At 41.9% G+C, this 20,984-nt stretch overlaps 1 protein-coding gene across 4 annotated transcripts in view; it reads left to right on the plus strand.

Moving 5' to 3' along the window:
• APP (amyloid beta precursor protein) overlaps positions 1–20,984 on the plus strand; it is a 147,127-nt gene that overhangs the window by 48,317 nt on the left and 77,826 nt on the right. For all 4 annotated transcript variants that reach the window (XM_083736579.1, XM_083736580.1, XM_083736581.1 and 1 more), the window contains exon 3: positions 11,918–12,047. In XM_083736579.1, the coding sequence (XP_083592705.1) occupies positions 11,918–12,047 (130 nt within the window). The remainder of the gene's footprint in view (positions 1–11,917; positions 12,048–20,984) is intronic.

Below are 20,984 nucleotides of genomic sequence, written 5' to 3' on the forward strand. Positions count from 1 at the left end.
TAAGACTTAGTAAATGCCTAAAGTGTATTAGGAAGTAAAAGTGAAGGGAAAAAATGGAAGGTTATTTGTTTCTTGTAAATAATTTTTCTTCCCCCCCATTATTAGATGAGCAATTTATTTTTATGAAAACAATAAAGTGAGAAAATGTTCATATGGTTAACATATTAATAGAAAGCGGTACATATGATGGTGCTTACGAGGAGTTTAAAGTAAAATTGCATATGGAGTTAGAAGGAAAAGATCCCAATTTTCCTGCTTTCTGAGGGTTGGCATCCTCAAATAAACAGACTGATTAATTGAACAGCTGTGTTCCAGACTAGCAAGAGAGGGAAGCTGAGAGAGAGAGAGAGAGTGAGTTTCCGTAAAGGCCTAAGGAAGTTATCATGCTATCAAGTGGCTGAGGCAATCTCAAGTTAGAAAATGCCTGTATCAATAAAACTTTATACATTTCGCAGAGCTGATTCCAAGACTGTGCTTGTAAAAAACCCGCAAAAAGCATGGCAAGTTTTGAATCTGTTGGGTACCTTGATTTCATTTCCATTTAAAGTATTTGTTGCTCCTTTCTTCTTTTAGTGATAGAGTAGAAAACAGTCTAGGTTTTAGAATAGCAGATGAATATTTTTTTAAAAAATTCAAAATATACAATTGTTCTTCATGATTGTTTAAATTCAGGGATCAAAAGCAGTTTATGATTCCTTGTGTTTATACTAAATTACTAAATGTAATTTAAAAGCAACATTAAAACTTGCTCACATTCTTGCTTTGTGCTGATGTATCAATGAAGGGAAAAGGTATATATATACAGTGGTACCTCGCAAGACGAATGCCTCGTAAGACGAAAAACTTGCAAGACGAAAGAGTTTTTCGTTTTTTGAGTTGCATCGCAAGACGAATTTCCCTATGGGCTTGCTTCGCAAGACGAAAACGTCTTGCAAGTTTGTTTCCTTTTTCTTAAAACCGTTAATACCCAGGGTGCATTGCTTGAAGAGGTGCTTCGCAAGACGAAAAATTTGCAAGACGAAAAAACTCGCAGAACGAATTAATTTCGTCTTGCGAGGTACCACTGTATAGAGAGAGAGAAAGAGAGTAAAACATTTTGCTTTGATTTGTTTAGGTTGGGAATGGGGAATGGGAATTTTTGACCCGCCAGGTGTTGCTGAACTACAGCTCCCAACTGGAAGGGCGGGAAGGTAAACAGTGTTGCCGTGTGCTCTGTTACTCAGCACGTTGTTCTGTTGTGCTAGAGGCTGTTTATTCATGCTGGCCACATGACCTGGAAAGCTGTCTGCGGACAAACCCCAGCTCCCTCGACCTGAAAGCGAGATGAGCGCCACAACCCCAGTCGCCTTTGACTGGACTTAACCGTCCAGGAGTCCTTTAGCTTTACGTTTTACTGAAAGAATTCCCCTGCCATGCTCTAGCCACCATGTATCTCCTCCCCCAGCATGCTTATCCAGCATGGTATGGCGCAGGTGCTTTTGGGAGCCAGGAAGCTGCTGTGCCACAACATCTTGCACCCAGCCTGGCACTGTGTTGCAGCTGTTGTAACATGGCGAGTGCCTGTTGTTACTCAGAGTTCGTTCAGTCAGTCTCTTCTCCACCTCCAGAGAATGAAGTTCTTGGTCATAGAAGCAGCTGTCCAGTTGATGGGAGTTGACTGAGTCTTTGTTGGAGCGGGAGTCAGAGGGTTGGGTTTTGGTCCCATCACAAGGACATGCCCTCCTTTCCATAGGAGTGCTCACTTGCAAGCACTGACTTCCCACTTGGGACAAGAACTGCACACCTGCTTGGTTTCACCCCAATCTTTAAAAGCAGAGCGGGGGGACGGGAGCATGTCAAATGTTGTGAGTCAGTGTTAGAAACTGGGATAGAAAAGCCAGGAGCCAAATGCCTTGTGGGACATGGGTTGTGGGAGCCAAAACAGAATGTCTAGTCGCCACTGGGGGTGTGTGGCAACACTTTTTATTTATTATTTTGATAAGCATGAACTAATACTATCATTTTGATAAGCAATTCAGATAAGAGAGCCAGTGTGGTGTGGTGGTTAAGAGCAGTAGTCTCGTAATCTGGGGAACCGGGTTTGCGTCTCCGCTCCTCCACATGCAGCTGCTGGGTGACCTTGGGCTAGTCATACTTCTTTGAAGTCTCTCAGCCCCATTCACCTCACAGAGTGTTTGTTGTGGGGGAGGAAGGGAAAGGAGAATGTTAGCCGCTTTGAGACTCCTTTGGGTAGTGATAAAATGGGATATCAAATCCAAACTCCTCTTCTTAATTGACACATTGTTAATATCACATTTTTAGCAGAAATTGTTAATGCATGTTTAATTTGCATGTTTAATAAAAATATTGGTACCATACCAGTTTTCAAAACACTACTCTGTATTGTTAAACTCCTTAACATATTGTCTATCCTTAACCTAAACTTCAAAGCACACACATTTCTGTGATCCTTGAGTGTCAGTAGGGTGCCAAAAATGGCGCCCAAACTTTTGGAGGTGCTCGCAAATAGAGAATCTTTAGGTGCAAAGTGCACCTGGCACCCTTCTAATTTCGAACTGTGGTTAGGACAACATCTGTGCTTATTTCCTAGCGGTCTACATGAACCATTGAACTATGTATCCTGTTGTTAGAGCTGATGAGACAGTGCTGATTTTATCAATAAAGCTTTTGGGATTTGCCAAGCCAAAAGTTCGAGTCTTTTAGCCAGCCCAATCCCATTGACTGTTCCCTAAGTAAACAGGGATTTTATTTTATTACAAACTGTGATCGTGATGACCTAATGTCACTTAGGTTGAAATGCCTTATGGGAACCTTTGTTTCCCAAGATCTGTGCTACTGGTATTTGATTAAGTTGAGAAACTCAAAACTGCTTTTCTGTTGTAGACTTGCACAAAGCCTTATTTCTATGCCCTGTCAAAAGAAATTAGGAGGCTAGTCATTGAAACAAAATAGAACAGAAGGGTTCTTTATACTCTGTGCTTTCTCTTGTCATTATGCAACATTTGTTCAAAGTAGGCTAGTTCTGCTATTGGACCTAGTAAAAAATACATTACCCAACAGTATCTAGAGGCCATTTCTGCACTGAAACTAGTTCAGGAATTCTTCGTTTAGACAATGTGTGGATTGATACATAAACTAATTGCTAAGCTTTGATGGAAGAAGACATAAAAGGATGGTTTTTTTAAAAAAATGTGTTCGTCAGGAAGACCGTCCGGGGGGAAATGTCAATCAGCATTTTTTTGTAATAATATTTTGCTGTTTTTAATAGAAGGTTGACTTTATTAAATTACGATGGGCAAGTACAAGTGAAGTGATATGTAATAAGGCCCTCTAATATTGTTGGAGAATCTTTACATAGCAGATAGCGGTTGTGGTTTTCTCATGAAGGCCTGAGAAATAGGACATGGGGAGGGGAGAGAAGCAGTCTACATAGGAGGGAAGGAGGCAATCTGATGTAACCTTTTAAAATGGAAATAGTAGGTTAAAATGCATTTTTGTTAGGATTTTTTTTTCATGGAAACTTTGTTTCTAATAATTCCTCTCCCTGCCTCCAAAAATATTGTGTTTTAATCATTTTGTAATCTCATGAAACCTTTCGTGCAACAAAATTCAAAGAATTTAAACAGCTGAAGCTGTCTTACATTGTAACATACAGATGTTTCTAGTAGTCATCCAGGTTTTACTTTCTTTCCTTTTCTGTGGCCCAAAAAGACCTTAGCAAATGAAAATGCTTTTCAAAACCAGAGAGGTTCTCACTCAGGATGGTTGAGGCTGCAGACAAGGTTAATCGGACCTTTCATAGATGTGTGCAAAAGCCTCTTGTAACTCATTTTAATTGCAGTTTGTGTTTTTTGTTTCTATTATTTGCATTATGTTTTATTTTAGATGTTTATGTTTTAATTATTGTGTTATTATTCTTTGTTCTTTTTAAACTGGTCTGTGACTGTATAATAAACGATTGAAGTGGCTTTTAAATTCATAGGAGCACTGAGGATTCCCACCACTTTAAATTAGAAATAGAAAACTGGCACCTTGAGAGCTTAATTTATGACCTCCATCTTAGTTTCAAAACTCGAAGACTCTCCTCTTATTTTGCAGTTTAGCAATTCATTTTGTGAGGCCAAACAAGCAAATTTCACAATGGCTGAGGTGCTTTGGGGGGAAAGGAAAAAAAGAACACCCCGCTTTCTTGCAACAAAATGAAATGTTAGAATCCTGAGTTGGCAGCATGTTCCATACCCCTTCAGACTGCAGGTGAAGGGTGCCAGTTTTATCACTCTTCCACGTCTTTTTAAAAAGTTTGCTGGTTTAAATCAAAACAGTATCAACTGACTTGTTGGGTACAGGCTCTGTGAGCAACCATCCCTTATTCTGCTAGCTTTTCTGAGAACTCACACTGTACCCCATTTACTTTATGCTGATGTTGTACAATCCATTCTGTTACTCCCATTCTGATGGATGTAGACATCAGGCCTCAGAGTGAGGGGCTCAGGTGCCTTGTAAAGTTACAGTACTCAGATCTCTTGACTGGTACAGTGAAGAGGAGAGGTTTTGAAGATCTCTGACTCTACCCAGAGTATCACTCCCACTTGAGTTGGGCCATAGGCAATGTGGTTGACTCTTGAGCGGGGTAGGCAACCGGATGCGGTTATATTTATATTTAAAATGCATCTCTGGGTTATTTGTGGGGCATAGGAATTTGTTCATTCCCTCCCCCCCCCCCCAAAAAAAAATAGTCCGGCCCACTACATGGTCTGAGGGACAGTGGACCAGCCCACGGTTGAAAAAGGTTGCTGACCCCTGCTCTTGAGCCTGTCTTCATTACATAAGCCCTTTTTAGATTGGCTTCCAACCACCACCTAGAGTAAAATCCTTTCCACTTTCAATACTTACTGTTAAAGCCACGTAAGCTAGTTTGAGTGATGAGGGTCAACACTGGGTTTGTGCAATCCCCATGTGGGCGAGGATTTGCTGAGAGCATTTGGGGTACCTGTTAAAATTCCTCCAGTGAGAAGCACTTATGGTTAGATAGATTAGCTTGCCAACATCCTTATAATTTGCAATTCTGCTGTGCTTATCTTTCTTTCAATTCACCAGTGGTTTCTATAAAGCCGTAATAGATTTGGACCCACTTCTGTGCTGTCCTACTGGAATACTAGGGAGTGCCAAGTGACTATAGCTCCCTTCATGCAATTACTGGGAGGGGAAATGTTCTGCTGGCATTCTCAATGCAGATGCATCACAGAGGCTTTCCCAGTAATTGTGTGATCCCCCTTTCAAGTGATTTGCATATGAAGAGGGCTCATGGAATCTCTAAATTAAGAAGGAAGTGACAAAACAAAGCTGGGACTTTGGAACCTTTCATAGAGAGGGAGCTCAGGCTTGGAAGTGCCTGTGTGTGGCCATCTCTTAAACAAGGCAGAATTTGTGATCTTTGTGTTGCACTCTGAGGAAAACCTGCAAGGTAAAGACAATCAGAACAAGGTATTTGCTGTCTTACTCCTGCTTATTTGAGTTCTCAGACCGCCAAAAGTCTCATTTCCTCACAGTATCGCAATAGGCACACTTCTGAAAGGAGAAATATTGGTGTGAACCAGTGTAGAGATGATAAAGCAGACTAGCTGAAGTGCAGCCCTGGAAATTGCTGAAGGCTGTCTCTGGGTGTAGCCTCAGGGTCCAGTTTAAGCTGATGTTCTGGTGTTTATGATCAGGAGTTTGCATATATGAACTTGTCCCTAGAACTCATATGAAGAAACTTCAGGCCCATGAAATGCATCTCATTTCTTTGATGAAGGACTTAAAAAGTACAGGACCCTAACTGTGCAGTCTTCTTAATTGTGTGAGAAGCCTCCAGAAGAGGAGGCTCTCTCCTTCAGACAGTCACTGTCACCTTCCTGGAGGGCTCTAAACTGTTGGAGGGGGTGGGGTTTGGCCGCACAGCCTTGCTTCTCCTTTGTGTTTACATGTGAGGAGATTTGAATACCAGAATAGAGCTTGTGGTTTTCTCCTTTTTAACTACAAGCCTTTCTGTCTGCAGAGAACTTTCCCTTCAAGCTCTGGTTGAAGTTTCTGCAATCTGAGTGTCTTTGAAGAAGTGCCCTGGATGATGTTTTCATGAGCAATTTTCTTAACATTTGGGAAGTGTCTGAAAAAAGCCGCCTCTTTGCAGCTGCGCTTACCAGCCAATTTATTGGGGCAATAAAAAGCACTGGCAATCCAAATTACAGATATGTAGGAATCATAAGCCTGCTCCACGAAAACCTTGAGATGTTACGAATTTGTGTTTGGTTGTTTTATTTCCATTTACTGTTCTTTTAACTAAGCCTTCATCGGCGGAGACTTAGAAATACGAGAGGGAAGATGTTGAATTTTCAGAATTCAAGCAGTGGTGACTGCTGTTATTGCAAAAACTGCTTGCTTGTAGCAATTCTATTTTTATGAATCTCCACTACCATTTTTTATCACTCTTTCCCAGGAGAAAAGGCCCGAGTTTGAGGTGGGGGAAACTAGGAATAAAATGCATAAGGGACTAAGAACATCCTGAAAGAACACAGAGTTTTTTAAAGGCCATGCCAGTGTGTGCGGTTGTATATGTGAAAGTGGCATGGGTGTATGAGGGTGAATGGAGGTGAGGTTGAGTAGCTTTGGGCCTGCTCACCGCTGACATGTGGCCCCTCAAAAATTACCCATGAAGCTATGATCGCCACTCGTATTTAGGCCTGGGTGATATATTGATATATCACCCAGGACTGGTATGAGGGGCAGACCGCAATGGTGATTTCATTCAGCGGTATATTGCTAGTGAAACTGCCACTGCTCCTGTGTCTCCCCAGTGCAGTGAGGGAAAAACAAACTGCAGGTGGGGGCAGAGGGACTCAGAGCCACTGCATTTTCACCAGCGATATACTGCTGAGTGAAACCGCCATTGCTGTCTGCCCCTCATGCAGAGGGAGAATCAAGCTGCGTCGGCCAGGTACCGATACAGCTTTTTCCTCTCTCCTTTTCTTTAAAGTGCTTGGCTCGTCTCAGCCAAGCAGTTTTATGGAGCCCCCAACCCTCCACCAGCTCGCATGAACCAGCGGCATGGTGGGGGCTCCGTTCAATTGTAACCGCTCTTGGCTGAGGAAGCTTCAATCCTTCTCCCGCTTGCATCCGAGCAGGATCTGGATCCGGGCTCCCTCAGCAGAGGGGAGGGCTTTGTGCTCCCCAGCTGAGAAGCCCCAATCCCCCTGACAGCATGCAAGCAGGAGAAGGATTTGGGCTCCCTCAGCTGGGGAGCAGGAGGCTCAGCGGGGAGAGTCTTGCGGGGGGTTGTGGTCTTTGTGCTCCCTGGCTGAGAGGACTGTGCCAGCGAAGGCGAAGGGAGCCCTGACTCCGGAACGGTGCTACCTCCATCTTTGGGCATGCGAGGGAGAGCAAGCGGCCTCTTTCTCCCAAGAAAAGGAAGCCGCTTGTCCACCCTCATACCTTGCTGGTGAAAGGAGCCTTGCAAACAGAGTGTGTCAGGCTCTGTCACAGGGCTGCCTCCATCTTGGGGAGTGGAGGGCTAGTTCAGCTAGCGGGTGGGAGCCTTCGCACCCCTCACCTGCAAGGCACTGGGGTGAAAACACCTCAGCTCCTGTGCGATGAGAGCTGAAGCAGTCTCACCCAGGGCTTCACAGGCTGGGACCAATGCAGCTCTTTTCAACATCACAGGATATCGCCAAACAGTTTGGCTGGTGATATACCACGATGTTGAAAACCTAATATCATCCAGCCCTATTCATATTCAACATGTTATGGCTGTGATGTGGTCACTCATGAGAACAATATCTCTGTTGTGACGCTGTCATTCCACTTCTGTTAAACAGTGTTGCTTACCACACTGATCCCTTTTGTTCCTTGGATAGCCTCTGTGTCTGCCAAGGATATTTGTGGGTGGCATTGTTGTAATACATAGTGAAAAACCCATCATGCAGCCATTTTAAGCTAGATGAGGGGTGGACTTTCAACACTAAATAAGGGATATATGTTAAATATCTGCCACTTGACATTCTGTGCTCAAGTCAAGATGGAAGATGAGGAAGCACTGTCTTCACTTGCTTTAATAGAGTGAAATAAGATGGTTGTGCCTACAGAGATGGCAGGACAGTATGATCTCAGTATGCATCAGGTGATGGGAGACTGTGTGGGCCAAAAATGTTAAGTTAATAAAGAAAATATTGTTTTTTAAAATGACCTTGATAAAATACTTTGGTCACGTAATAAGACAAGAAGGTAGTACAGGCAGAAAATTAAGCCTGTTCCAAACTCACAAGATAGACATGATGGAGTAGAATGTTCTGTTGCTTTCTGTAGGAGATGCTGTTGTCCTAAGAACCTCAAGGCTGGCTGGCTGGCTGGAAGAGACCTTTATTCATTGAACTGCCACTTTTCAATACATGCAAAGAGAGCCTTGTATATAGTCATATGTAGCTCAGGGATGGAGAACCTACTTCCTAATTAGGTCCTAATTCCACCCATGAGGCCATTCCCCCCAAACCATGCCTACCTGTGTGACATTGAGTGTGGGGCAGGTGGCAACTCATCTGCCAAGGACCGGTTGGGAGCATTAAATTGCTTCTGGCTGTTTCCTCAGCATGGGTGTCATTGCAATGTTAGGGGATTGACAGGTGGGAGGTCCTGTTCCCCATCCCTGGTGTAGCTGCATCAAGTGACCCATGTAAGATGCAGGAATAATCCCGCTTGCCAGCACAAGGCAAAGAATATATACTGTAGGTGACATAGATAAGGTTTACTTCTAGTTGTGTTGACCTCTGATTTTCCCAGTTATGGTCATCTTGACTCAGGTTCTATTTTAATTCATTAATTTAGAATTATTTGTGTTGGAGGAAATGAGCCTCAGGGTCATATCCCATTTCCTCCTCCTCATGCATGTGGCTTCTACCTGCCTCTCATCTGTTGTCTTTAATACTGGTGCCAGCATAACCATGGTTAGGAATTCAGGATAGCAGGGGAATTTTCATGCAAGATGGAGGGAGTCTGTGTGCTCACAGCCTTCTCTCACCTAGGTTTAAGATCTTCTGGAATATGCACTCTTGTTTCCTTAGTATTATCACACAGCTTTTAAAACTGGCAGCTAAACCTTCTCATGATGGACCTTACTATTTGTGAACAGGATTTTTTTTAAAGTGCTGCCATGACATCATGTGTTTCAGTAATATTACATCATACAGACTTCTGATTCATGCTAGTTTAAATGGTGAATGCTAGAACCAAGCAGTGCATCAGTAGTCTACAGGGATTTCTTAACGGAGTAGTAATCTTTCAAGCACTTTACTGTCTGCTGTAGGAAAATGCATCCCCTATGCTGCTCTTAAGAGATTGCACCTCAGAGAGAATTTTATTTTTTTCGAAATCACAACAGCTGCTTCAACATCTGGGAGATGAGTTGTATCTAGAATATACAAAAAATGATCCTGCTGCTGTGGAATAATTGACTTGCTTGACTAGCTACCCAAGCTAGATTTTAGAGTTGTGGAGTGTATGGCAAACACACACACACATAGGCACACATTAAAAACAACAACTACTTCTTCTGTGGGGAGTTTAACCCTGCCTTAGTTATAATATATTGAATGATTTACCCTGTGAATCGGTGCCATAGATTGTCTATTTCCATGCTACACAAGAAGTTTGGATTAGAATTAGAATCTGCTCTCTGAACATTTATGGGATGGAGAGCAGATTCTAATTCTAATCCAAACTTCTTGTGTAGCATGGAAATAGAAAATCTATGGCACAGATTCACAGGGTAAATTCAGTGGATGGTGGGAAAAGGCTACTTCAACAGCATACAGCAGGTAGACCTGTGATTTACAGGGAAATGGAATATATTCCCTTCATCTGTTTTGTTCAATCTGCAACATGGAGCCTGTCTTTGTTTTGTTTTTCTACATCAGTCAATGGTAAAAGGTGACATGGGAGGAGGGAAATTTAATTCTAATAGCCAAAGTCAGCTATATGTATACAGAGTGGAAAATACATTTAAGCACACAACGCTGGTTCTTTATGAGATCTCGGGTAACCCCCTCCTCCCCAAGCCGTGCAAATAAAAATGGCAGAATGCATATATTTTACTGCATCTTAAAGTAGGTGCGTCTGTGTGATTGATGATACATTGTTGTGTATGGAAAATGAGTAATAGGAGAAGGAACTGTAATAAAGCATATGCTGAAAAAATAGAATTGGGCATTTCCCATTTCAGAAATTAAGTACACGGAAGGTGTGTGGAGACCAAGCAATTTAGGGCTTCACAGATTAATAGCAGCCACTTGAATTGTGCTTGGAACACTACAAAGAAGCAAATTCAGGCTCCATAATTCACTTCTGTCAGCAGCTGGCATGCTGTATTTTTCACTAGCTGTATCTTACAAACATTCTTCAAATTTTTGGTAAGAAATTCTTTTTTTTTTTAATTATTGTTCCCAGTAATCTTCCTTCTAACAAAACCTGTTCATTTTGTGCACAAAATCAGGGGAAACATTTTTCCCCTGAAGTATTTTGTATAGATTGCGAGTCCTTTAAAACCATTCCTTGGCCACTGAAACAGATGGACAGTATGTAATCTCTATCATCAAAGTTCACCTTCAATCCAGTGCCTATAACACAGTAGGTGAGGGCATACTACTCTTTATTGAGTGGTGATTAATTGTGATGTGTTTGTAACCAACCACTTGATAAGCAACTCCTACAGCCCAGTTCTTTGGGATTTGATATGGTGGTCCGCTGTTATTGTTGTTGTTTATTGAATTTATATACCGCCCTATACCCAGAGGTCTCAGGGCGGTTCACAGAATAAATATCTTGGATATGCATATGAAGGTTGGGCTCCCAGCCTGACTTCTGATGCTCATGTTGGTTCCTCCTATGTGACCCTACCGCATCCACATGGCTTCTGCCTTCTTGTTTGCTAGTCCCACTGGAGAGTTTCTTATTTTTGTAGTTATTAAGCCAAAACATGGGATGAAGAAAGGAAGAGATGTATTACGCTGGTTAATAATTTTGATTGTGGGGGAAGATGAATTGATTCTGCTGTGAATAACATTGCTTTCCTTGGATATGTGAAACACCACTGACTGCCTTTGTGGTTTTGGAAATATATTTATTGGACTTTTGTGAACGCACAAGCTGTAAACATAATGGATCATTCTTATAGAAAACTACAAGAAATTATCATTAATGTATGGACATGGTTATTACAACAAGATGGTACAAGGAATTAGGTATCTAAATCTGGGGACAAAATTTATTTAGCCATAAATTAACATTTAATTGAGGCGGTTGCATGTAAATTGTATGTAAATTCAATAAAATGACTGCCCCTGTGTTTAGAAACAAGTACAGGAAAATCGCCCCTGCAAACATAACTCCACAACTTCCTGCTTGTAAAATGCACTGTGGGTAGGCTGGCGTGTACTAGAATGTTAATAAGTTTGCACAAACCCCAGTAATAATGCCCCCCTCCACCTCTTCCCCCCTTTACTTCTTAATGTAACACTAATGTCTCAACAAATGAAATTGATCTGTAGAAAATGTAACTTGAAAAAAGAGACGTTGCACATATGCTTTTGTAAACCAATGAATTTTTAATAAAAATATGTTAACAAAACAAAACTATGCCACCCCCAGCTCCAAATATGCATTTATTCATTCATTTCCTGCATTCAGTGCCTCCTGAATGAATTTTTATCTAATCTTCCCTTGAAAATAATCAAGAAAAAAAGGTTCCAAAATTTTAGGCAGTGTTTGCACTTAGGAACTAAGTTAGGAAATGTTTTTCAGCATTCTATTCTAAATAAATATGCATCCCTGTAAATAATAATAATAATGTGTCTCTTATTTCAATTAACTGTGCTCTTTGCATTTTGATTAATAGGTTTACCCTGAACTGCAAATTACCAATGTTGTTGAAGCCAATCAACCTGTAACAATCCAGAACTGGTGCAAGCGGGGATGGAAACAATGCAGAAGTCACCCTCACATTGTAGTTCCATATAGGTGCTTAGGTGAGTATTGTCAAATACTTCGTGAATTTTTTCTGTGAGCTTTAACTGCATATATCCTTCTCCACAAACACTCCCCTGCCCCGCTTTTCCACTGAGCAAGCTATAGCTTATGTAATAACACCAGGGATTTTTTTTCTTTTAAGTGTTGCATTTTGGAAAAGCAATAATTAAATTGCATAGTGTGTAGACTAGTGGTATTTACTCCTAAACAAACCAGCAAGAAAATCTCTGAGACACAATGTTCTCACTACCTCCCTGTGCAGTTAATCTGGAGAAGGATTGAGGCAGAATCTAGCATTTCTAGTTAGTTTCAGTTTCAGGTAGGAACCATTTAAACTTTTGCTTAACTTTTTACATAGATATCAGTGGGCCTTAAAGGTGTTAAACTCTGGCTGGATTGTGTGTATGTCATATATGCATTTTGAGGTTTGTATATTTGCCTTAATTCCAGCTTTCCTTTTATTTTTAGTCTATAGAGGTTATAACCTAGCTGTGATTATAAAAGAAAACCCTAACCGTGTTAGTTCTCAAGTGTTCCTGGTGTCTGCCTTTTCTAAAAATCCCTTTGCATATGGACCAATTGCCTTGTGGCATTCCTGTTTTTGTAAAGGCATTCCTCAGTCGCATTTCAGACTTAACTCTCAATAGTCTTTCAGGTCATTTTAGCTCTATATCCTACCTCCACAGAATGCATTAGGCTGAGGATTTATTTGTTTAGAGCATTCTGCCATTTCCCACTCAAAGCAGCTTAAAATAAATCATGCATATAAATAAACTGTAAGTGATAACTATACTAGTCTTGACTCTAAAAAAAATCACAAGCACAAAACTTGCACTATCTCCCTATTACCAAAACTGGTGACTGAATTTGATCACCTTTCCTTGCATTGTAACACGATTGGTGCAACTGACTAAACCAAAGTGGAATGTCATGGTGTGATATGTGTGTGGCAATAATAGTTTTGTACCTGTGTTACAAAGTGGCAATTAAAATGGAAGAAATGGTAGAATATTATTGCAAGAAGGGCTAACCTTTCTGGCATGTGTTTATCTGAGTATATGATTGTGATTAGTGTGTGTTCAGACTGGGGACTCAGCTATACAGCTGCAAATAAAACATTTTGAATGTGTTGTACAAATGTGACACTAGATGGGAACTGTAAGCTATGCCAAATTCAATGTATTTTTCAAAACTTTTTTTTTTTTAAAGGATTTTCACAGCGTTTTTTCTATGTATGTAGAATCCACATGGATATGCCCTTTCCATAGTGGGGAACATTTAACTTACATAGTATTATCAGAAATAACAAAACAAAATCGTGGGGAACTGTTTCTTACTGGCAGTGATGTCACAGACATTGGTCAATATGGTCCTGCAGCACCCAAATGGATGCATTCCACCAACACAATCTATAGGAATGGATATGTGAGTTTTGGGGAGGATTTTATTACCCCAGTCAATATTGTGGTTTGTATGCCATGAGAAATCGTAACACTCCTTGACACAGAAAGAACAACTGTGTGACTAACGCAGCAAAGAAAATTGTATGGAAATATAGTATCTCTTTCTAGGGTGAATCTCTATGCTAGGTTTGCTTTTTTCCTTTTGCTTTTTTCTTTGTTCGAAGAAAGGGCAGGAGTTACAGTTTGTTTTCTGAAATTCTATGGGGAAGTTCGTGGAACTGGGCTCCATGTGGGTCCAGTGAAAAGGTTACCTCCCCAGAATGAGCAAATGCACTGAGAAGCAGCCTTTCTCATTGTCCTGGTCATCTTGAAACGATGGAGTTTACACCTCCAGCATCTTCATGTAGCTTAGGGCTCCTGTCCTCTTATCTTCTGATTGTGTTGGTACTATGTAACTTAATATATTGTGAGTGACAACTCACAATGCAGTGTGGCATTTCCAGCTTCCTTTCAGATTTACCTTCAGAGCTGTCTGTTGAAACGAGCACACGTGTTGCTTATGCTGTGGTGCAGATGGATCTCCATCAGATTTCTGCAGTGGCTCTGCTTACCTTCTCCCTAATAAACTGGAAGCCCATGAGCATGGCATCACACCATTCCTAAGGTTTATACCGAGGAAACTGAGAAACAGTCCCACATTGATTCTAATGTAACAAAAGCTTCAGGCTCTGACTTGGGAAAGGTGTAGCAAGGTGACAAATGGGAAATTCATTGACCTCCTCAGTCATTGAACAATTTACTTGGAAGTTTGCCCTAGTGATCTCCCTTGGCATTTGCTTCAAAGAGAATGTGTTTAGGGCTAAAGGTTTATATTGAGAGTGAAAAGAAACTCAGGAACTGTTAATGGTTATGTAGATTTTGAAAAGACTTTGTCAAGATTAGTTTTGTTTTGTTAGCACTTAAGATCTTGTTTCTCTCCCATTAAGAGGGATGCACATTTCTCTGTATGGAGTTCTAAGAAGTACTTTCATAGCCATGATGCATTAGATCAGGGGTCAGCAACCTTTTTCAGCTGTGGGCTGGTCTACCATTCTTCAGACCACGTGGTGGACCGGACTATATTTTGGGGGGGGAAATGAATGAATTCCTCTGTCCCACAAATAACCCAGAGATGCATTTTAAATAAAAGGACACATTCTACTCATGTAAAAACACACTGATTTCTGGACCGTCCGCAGGCCAGATTGAGAAGGCGATTGGGCCGCATCCGGCCCATGGGCCTTAGGTTGCCTACCCCTGCATTAGACAATGTCCCAGGGCTTGGACATGGGGAAACTAGATTCCAAGCCCCATTCAGCTATGGAGTGCAATGAATTGCCTTGAACAAGTTGCAATCTTTTCAGCCTAATTTGACAAGTAGGCTTGTTGTGAGATTAATTGCTGCAGTTTTATGTGCAATAAATTGTAAGACTTTTGCTTGCCATGGTCTTAGTTCACATTATTTCATCTCTCACGTTGCTTTGTTTTTCAGCTTCTAGAAAATGTGAAATGGAAAGTAGTGGATGTAAGTTGATGCCTGGAGGAGTCAGTTGTCTTGTGGGTTAGATGATTTGGAGAGTAGTAAGTTATCAAGAATAAAAATCATATGTGTGGAAATGGGGCTACTCTCCAGTGATCCTCTACTTACAAAATAGTTATGCCCCGCTCGCCTCATTCTTTTGTCTTGCTCATCAATCACCAAAAGATTGAAAGGAATATACCTTTCCCCTCTTCCATCGCTATAGAGGTTCCTTTTCTAGTGTGGTTCAATGATCAGCTTCTGGTTGTGTCCAGGTTCTTGACTCAACAGCAAGTCCCTGAAACTCAGGTTGTGGCGCACAACTGGGAAGCATCTTTGGAAAAGGAAGACACCCCCACTTGATGCTTCCATGGAATGTCTATAGGTCATAGGCTGCTAGGTCCATGCTGTGACTGTAGCGCAGCAGTGCAGAATGGTGAGATGGTGGATAACTTTTATAGAAGAAGATGAACTTTAGGAATGTAATGATATTGTTGAAAGCATTGCTTGCTTGACTTCATGGAGCAATTTGATGAAAGTTTAGTTAGTGGGCATGCTTGTGAGTGTTCTTAGGCACATTACCCACCATCAAAATTAGTTTCTCAGCTACATTTTAGTTCAAGAGCTGCTGAAGTTCATGCAGTCCGTTTATGCAGTTAAATGTTTGGCTTTTTCACAGGGGTGAGAATTACTATTTGACTAGCAGATGTATGTCTGCTCTCATGCCAGAGAATAGCCCATGATCCATTTTTGTGCTGGCCTTCAGCATTGCCCTTTTGGGATTTGTTACAGAGAAGCCCTTCAACACTTGACTGATTCCTTAGCTCTTCTCCTTAGTGAAATGGCTTATACAGTATGACAGGCATCTTGCACGGAGCAAAAGATCCAGCAATATCGATTGAGTTTATTAGATTACAGGTTTTGCTTCGAGTTAATGGGGCTAGAGCATGGAAAGTAGAAATTCTTTAAAAAATTAAAAATCGAAACCTGTAATCTGTGAAAACTATACACTAATTCTGTGACTATTTTGCATTTATAAGAGATCCTGATTTATATCAGTGAAGAGAAATGGCAGTTTTGTGTTGCTTTACACCTGGAAGCAGTGGGTAGAATTCCATGTCATGTTATTACAATTGTTCTGTCACTTTAACATCCTCCCTGTTGCCCCTGCACATTGTTCTGGGGGTTCTCCTGAACCTCTCCCCCCCCCCCAAGTCAATTTGGGAGGGTGGTAGTGGGGGGTGGGGAAGTCCCATTGTGCTGGGTGGTAGTGCAACTGTTAAGTTGAATTCGACACGGTGTTACAATAGTCTTGTCTAACTAGACTTTCCTGATATAATAGAATGGGTGGCATGCAGTAATTGTATTCTGTTTGTGTGACAGACACTTCAGCAATGGGACTTTCCCTCCCTTCTCTCCCTCAGACCCTCTGCAATGGAAAGTTGGAGAGCCCTCAAGCAGATTTGGAGGGAAGGTGGAATTAGAGGCAGAAAGGAAAATCCCATTGCATCAACTAGCATAACCTTTGATCTCACTTGTAATCTTTAATATTTTCTTTCAAAGAATAGTATCTTCCTCATGAACCTGACATCACAGTCAGACCATATTGATTTACTCCCAGGTACATGGGTGTAAGCTTGGAGCCTAAATCTCTTGTAGATACATCTCTAAATTGAATAATGAATTTAGAAACTGCACTAGCAGGATCCCAATCGTTTAGTAAGAAATAGGTACTTGTGGTATCTTGTTTTTTGTTTCCAATATTTAGCTTTAGCTGCAGCTAAAAGGTGAGAGATTATTTCTCTTTCTTCCCTTATTTATAGATAAAATCAGTTATGGTTTTAAAATATGCCATTCATACAAGCGGCAATGTTGTCAAAATTGCTAGTACTGTAAAATGTCAGGTCGTTTCACATGATGAATGTATTTCACTTTCATCTGATTCAAAGACAGAACTAGCTCTACGCTAGATCTCTCTAAAGGTTACCCCATTAATCTTTTCATTCAATATCCAAGCTTCAGAATGGTTTTTGCTGCCATCTCCTTTATTACACAGGGGTATGGGTAAGGCTAGGGACGTGGGTGGCGCTGTGGGTTAAACCACAGAGCCTAGGACTTGCCGATCAGAAGGTCGGCGGTTCGAATCCCCGTGACGGGGTGAGCTCCCGTTGCTCAGTCCCTGCTCCTGCCAACCTAGCAGTCCGAAAGCACGTCAAAGTGCAAGTAGATAAATAGGTACCACTCTGGCGGGAAGGTAAATGACGTTTCCGTGTGCTGCTCTGGTTCGCCAGAAGCAGCTTAGTCATGCTGGCCACATGACCCGGAAGCTGGACGCCGGCTCCCTTGGCCAGTAAAGCGAGATGAGCGCCGCAACCCCAGAGTCGGCCACGACTGGACCTAATGGTCAGGGGTCCCTTTACCTTTATGGGTAAGGCTAGTCCTCACATATCGTATCAGTGTGAGGATGGTCATTAATGAGTAGCTTAGGAAATCACTTGCATACACATATTCAAATCACCTACTAAGTATTAACATGCCTGTGTTGTAATGTTTTGAAATGTTAATTTCCTAATTGGGTCAAATGAAGTGTAATGCCAAATATGGAAGCATTTCTGTAGCTTTGCTGAAGGACCTTGTAATATTTACATGTAAAGATCCCATTGATTGAAATGGAACCGCCAGCCTTCCAAGTAAATTTACCTGGGATCCAAAACCAAAAATGGGCAGCAACTTTAATATGTGCTCTGGGCATAAAAAAGCACATATGTAAACAAACAAAAAAATCCACATTGAGGATATTCCATTTAAGGGTTGTCCATGCAACTCAGATGTGGCTATTGCTAGCTTGTTTCTTGATGCAATTATTGGCTTTTCTCCTTAGTTGGAGTCGCCTCTCTCCTTTCAAATGAGCTTTCCCTCTGAAGAGCCATACATCCGGATAGTAGTTTTCCTATCTACTGCCTGATCGATGAGACAAGATTAACTAATTGTGTCTCAGAATTTTAATGTCACTGTGGATTTAGCTTATCGTGCTCTCATAAATTGGTTCTGTCTCCACTTAGCTGTGTGATTGAGAGAGACAAGCCTTACAGAGCTCCATTTTGCTTTTAAATAAAGAATGCATTAAGTCTCAGCATGGTCAACAGAACTGCATTTAAGTTATGGGATAACCTATATTTGGTGGTGGACACAGGGGAGTGAAAGGCGGGATATCAAATCCAAACTCCTCCTCCTCTTCTTCTTCTTCTTCTTCTTCTTCTTCTTCTTCATAATCACTTTTCCTCATCTATTGACAAGATGGAGGTCTATAAGTGTCTGGCCTTTGAAGTTTTTCAGATTCTCTAACCAGATGGTCCCTTCAGACAAACTGCATCTGGTATGGTCCTTTCACTGTGGTACGATGTAACATGCACACCAGCAGATGGCTTTGTCAAAACTCTTGCTGCAGATAGAAAGGAAGAAAGCTAGATTGGCAGCCTTCTTGTCATGTTTCCAAATGCAGCACCTATAATAGGTGTTCTTTTTGTCTCATTCATATCAGTGGGGCTTTAATAGAAAAGTGCTTCTGAACTGTACACTTAGGTTCAATGGAACTTAAGATGAAACTACTTCGGCCCAGATTCTTGGTTCTGTGACTGCTAACGCAAGAGCTGTTGCACTAGAGTAAGAGTAATGGGTCTGCAGGCTGAAATCCAGTGCAACAGTTGTACTAGCAGAAGCTGGCTGTGCAACAGGTTGTATCATGGCTGCAACATACCTGTTGTGCAACCAGTCACGGAAACCACGCTGGCTTCCTGTTCCTTCTCTTGTCATAGCTGTCAACTGTCCCTTATTTGGCGGGAAACTCCCTTATCCCAGCGCCGTTTCCCGCTGCTGTCCCGGATTGATGTTGTCCCTTAAATTTCCTGGGTTTCATGCTCGCCCGGCAAGCAGCAGCTCGGGGTCCTCTGCCGCGTCTCCGTCTCTCCTTTTTCCCCCTCAGGGGCGCGTCGTGAGGAGATGGGTAGTGGCAGGCGGGCAGGCAGCCCCTCTCTTGCGAGACTTCCGTCGCGCTGCCAGGAGAAGCCAGAGGTGGCAGCGGCTGCTGAGGAGGCGGCCTGAGGGAGGAGGAAGAGGAGGGGATGAAGAGGGACGCAGAAGGGCGGCGCTTCAGCGGCTGCTGTGGCTCATGGGCGGTGTGGGCGAGAGTCTCTCTCCCTGCCTCCCTCTTTCTCAAGCGGGGAAGGGCCGATGGAACTCCTCGCACCAGGACACCGGCAGCCCCGATGTGCTGCTTAGCATACCCTCCAATCAGTGCAGCATCTTAATGTAGTGATTTCCCCCTCTGCATCCCTTTCATAACTCTATTTTTATAAATCATTTGTCCATCCATAGTTTTTACTGCAGGTTTTCTGTCAATCCTACCAATGTATGTAACTCTTTACAATAGCTTTTCAAATAAATTATAAACTTTCCCCATTCTTTATTAAAGAGGTCCTCTTCCTGGTTTCTAATTCTGCCTGTAAGCTTTGCCATCTCAACGTCATCCATCAGTTTTGTCTGCCACTCTTTTTTGGTCAGAGTTGTAGACCCTTAGGATCATCTAGTCCAACCCCCTGCAAAACACAGTCAGTCGCAGCAAAAGCAGCATGGCTCCATAAGTGGCGGGTTTCTGTATAAGCTAAGCCAAAATCCCTTATTTTGGCTGCTGATCCCTTATTTTCGAGGCTGTTTTCAAATCTGTAAGTTGATAGCTATGTCTCTTGTGCAACCGGCACACTGTGAAGGGGCTTTAACTTAGCGTGACGTTGAATCCCTCCCATTACATTAAATGCATGGCTTATAGTTGCACCTTAAGAAGAACAACAGTAGCCATGTGGAGCAAGGTGGTGATAATTGGGACTGTGGTAGGGCTAGAGAAAAGGCTGAACTTTCTAACCTAATGAAAATTGTCCCAACATATCCTTGTGCTAAAAGAGAAGCTGTTGTTGGCCCCAGTTAACACCTCCTTCCCAGCCAATTGGAGGAGGCATTTTTTAAAAATCAGGATCATAGTGTCAAAGGCATTAACCCCATACCACGCCCCCCCCCCCACCAAAGTTAGTGGCTCCTGTTTTAAAAATGCAAGTGCAAACTATGCATTTAAACACAATGTGAAATTTTGGACACCATTTTTTCTGTATTACTTGCTTTCCCTTTTTCAGTTTTATAGAAAGCCTGGCTGTTTGTGCTCTTGACCTTCAAAAGTCGACACATTCAGCCTGCAAGCACCAGTTCATTAATGTCGATTTGCAGGAATTTAGCTCTTCCTTGTCACAAGTTAGGATTACGATCAAATATTTGAAACCGTCCGTTCCATTTTCATTATGACAAAAGATTTCTCAGATGGCTCTTTGTGCCTTGCTAGAGTAGCAATAGAAAAAGCTAATGTTTTATGCTTAGCAGCTCTTGTTGTTGAAACACTTGGAGAGAGAAAAAAGAGCGGAGAACTAATGGAATGGTTTTGTGCAGGACTGCATTATGTGAAATGACACATTTTGGAATCTGGCAATTCTTAGTAGATTTCCATAAAGCAGCACAATGATGGCACCTGCCAGCTTTCAGCTGATATGATCGCTTAGCTCAGAACATCTCCCCAGGGAAGGTTACAGCACTTGGTTGACGTGAAAATGTGCGATATTTTTACAAGATGGATATGTTGACGTTTGAAGGTCAAGCATACAATAACACTTCTTTTTTCATTCATCCACATGTAACATTCTCAGCACAGGTTCTAGGGTATGTTTTTGCAGTGGTGACAGGTGTGCTTCTACAGAAAGGGTATATTCCTAGTGTCAAGGCTGGTTGGAGTGTTAGTCATTGTATCTGGGTTATAGAGCCAGTCAGAAAACGAGAGATGGAACAGGAATTTAGAGCGTGTGAGGGAACTATTTGTTAAATTGCGCAGTTGTTTGCATGAAACCGAGCTGTATGACCAGTAATATTTCTTTTTAGGC

The sequence above is a fragment of the Podarcis gaigeae genome, assembly GCF_964106915.1.
Source record: "Podarcis gaigeae genome assembly, chromosome: 4".
Taxonomy (NCBI): domain Eukaryota; kingdom Metazoa; phylum Chordata; class Lepidosauria; order Squamata; family Lacertidae; genus Podarcis; species Podarcis gaigeae.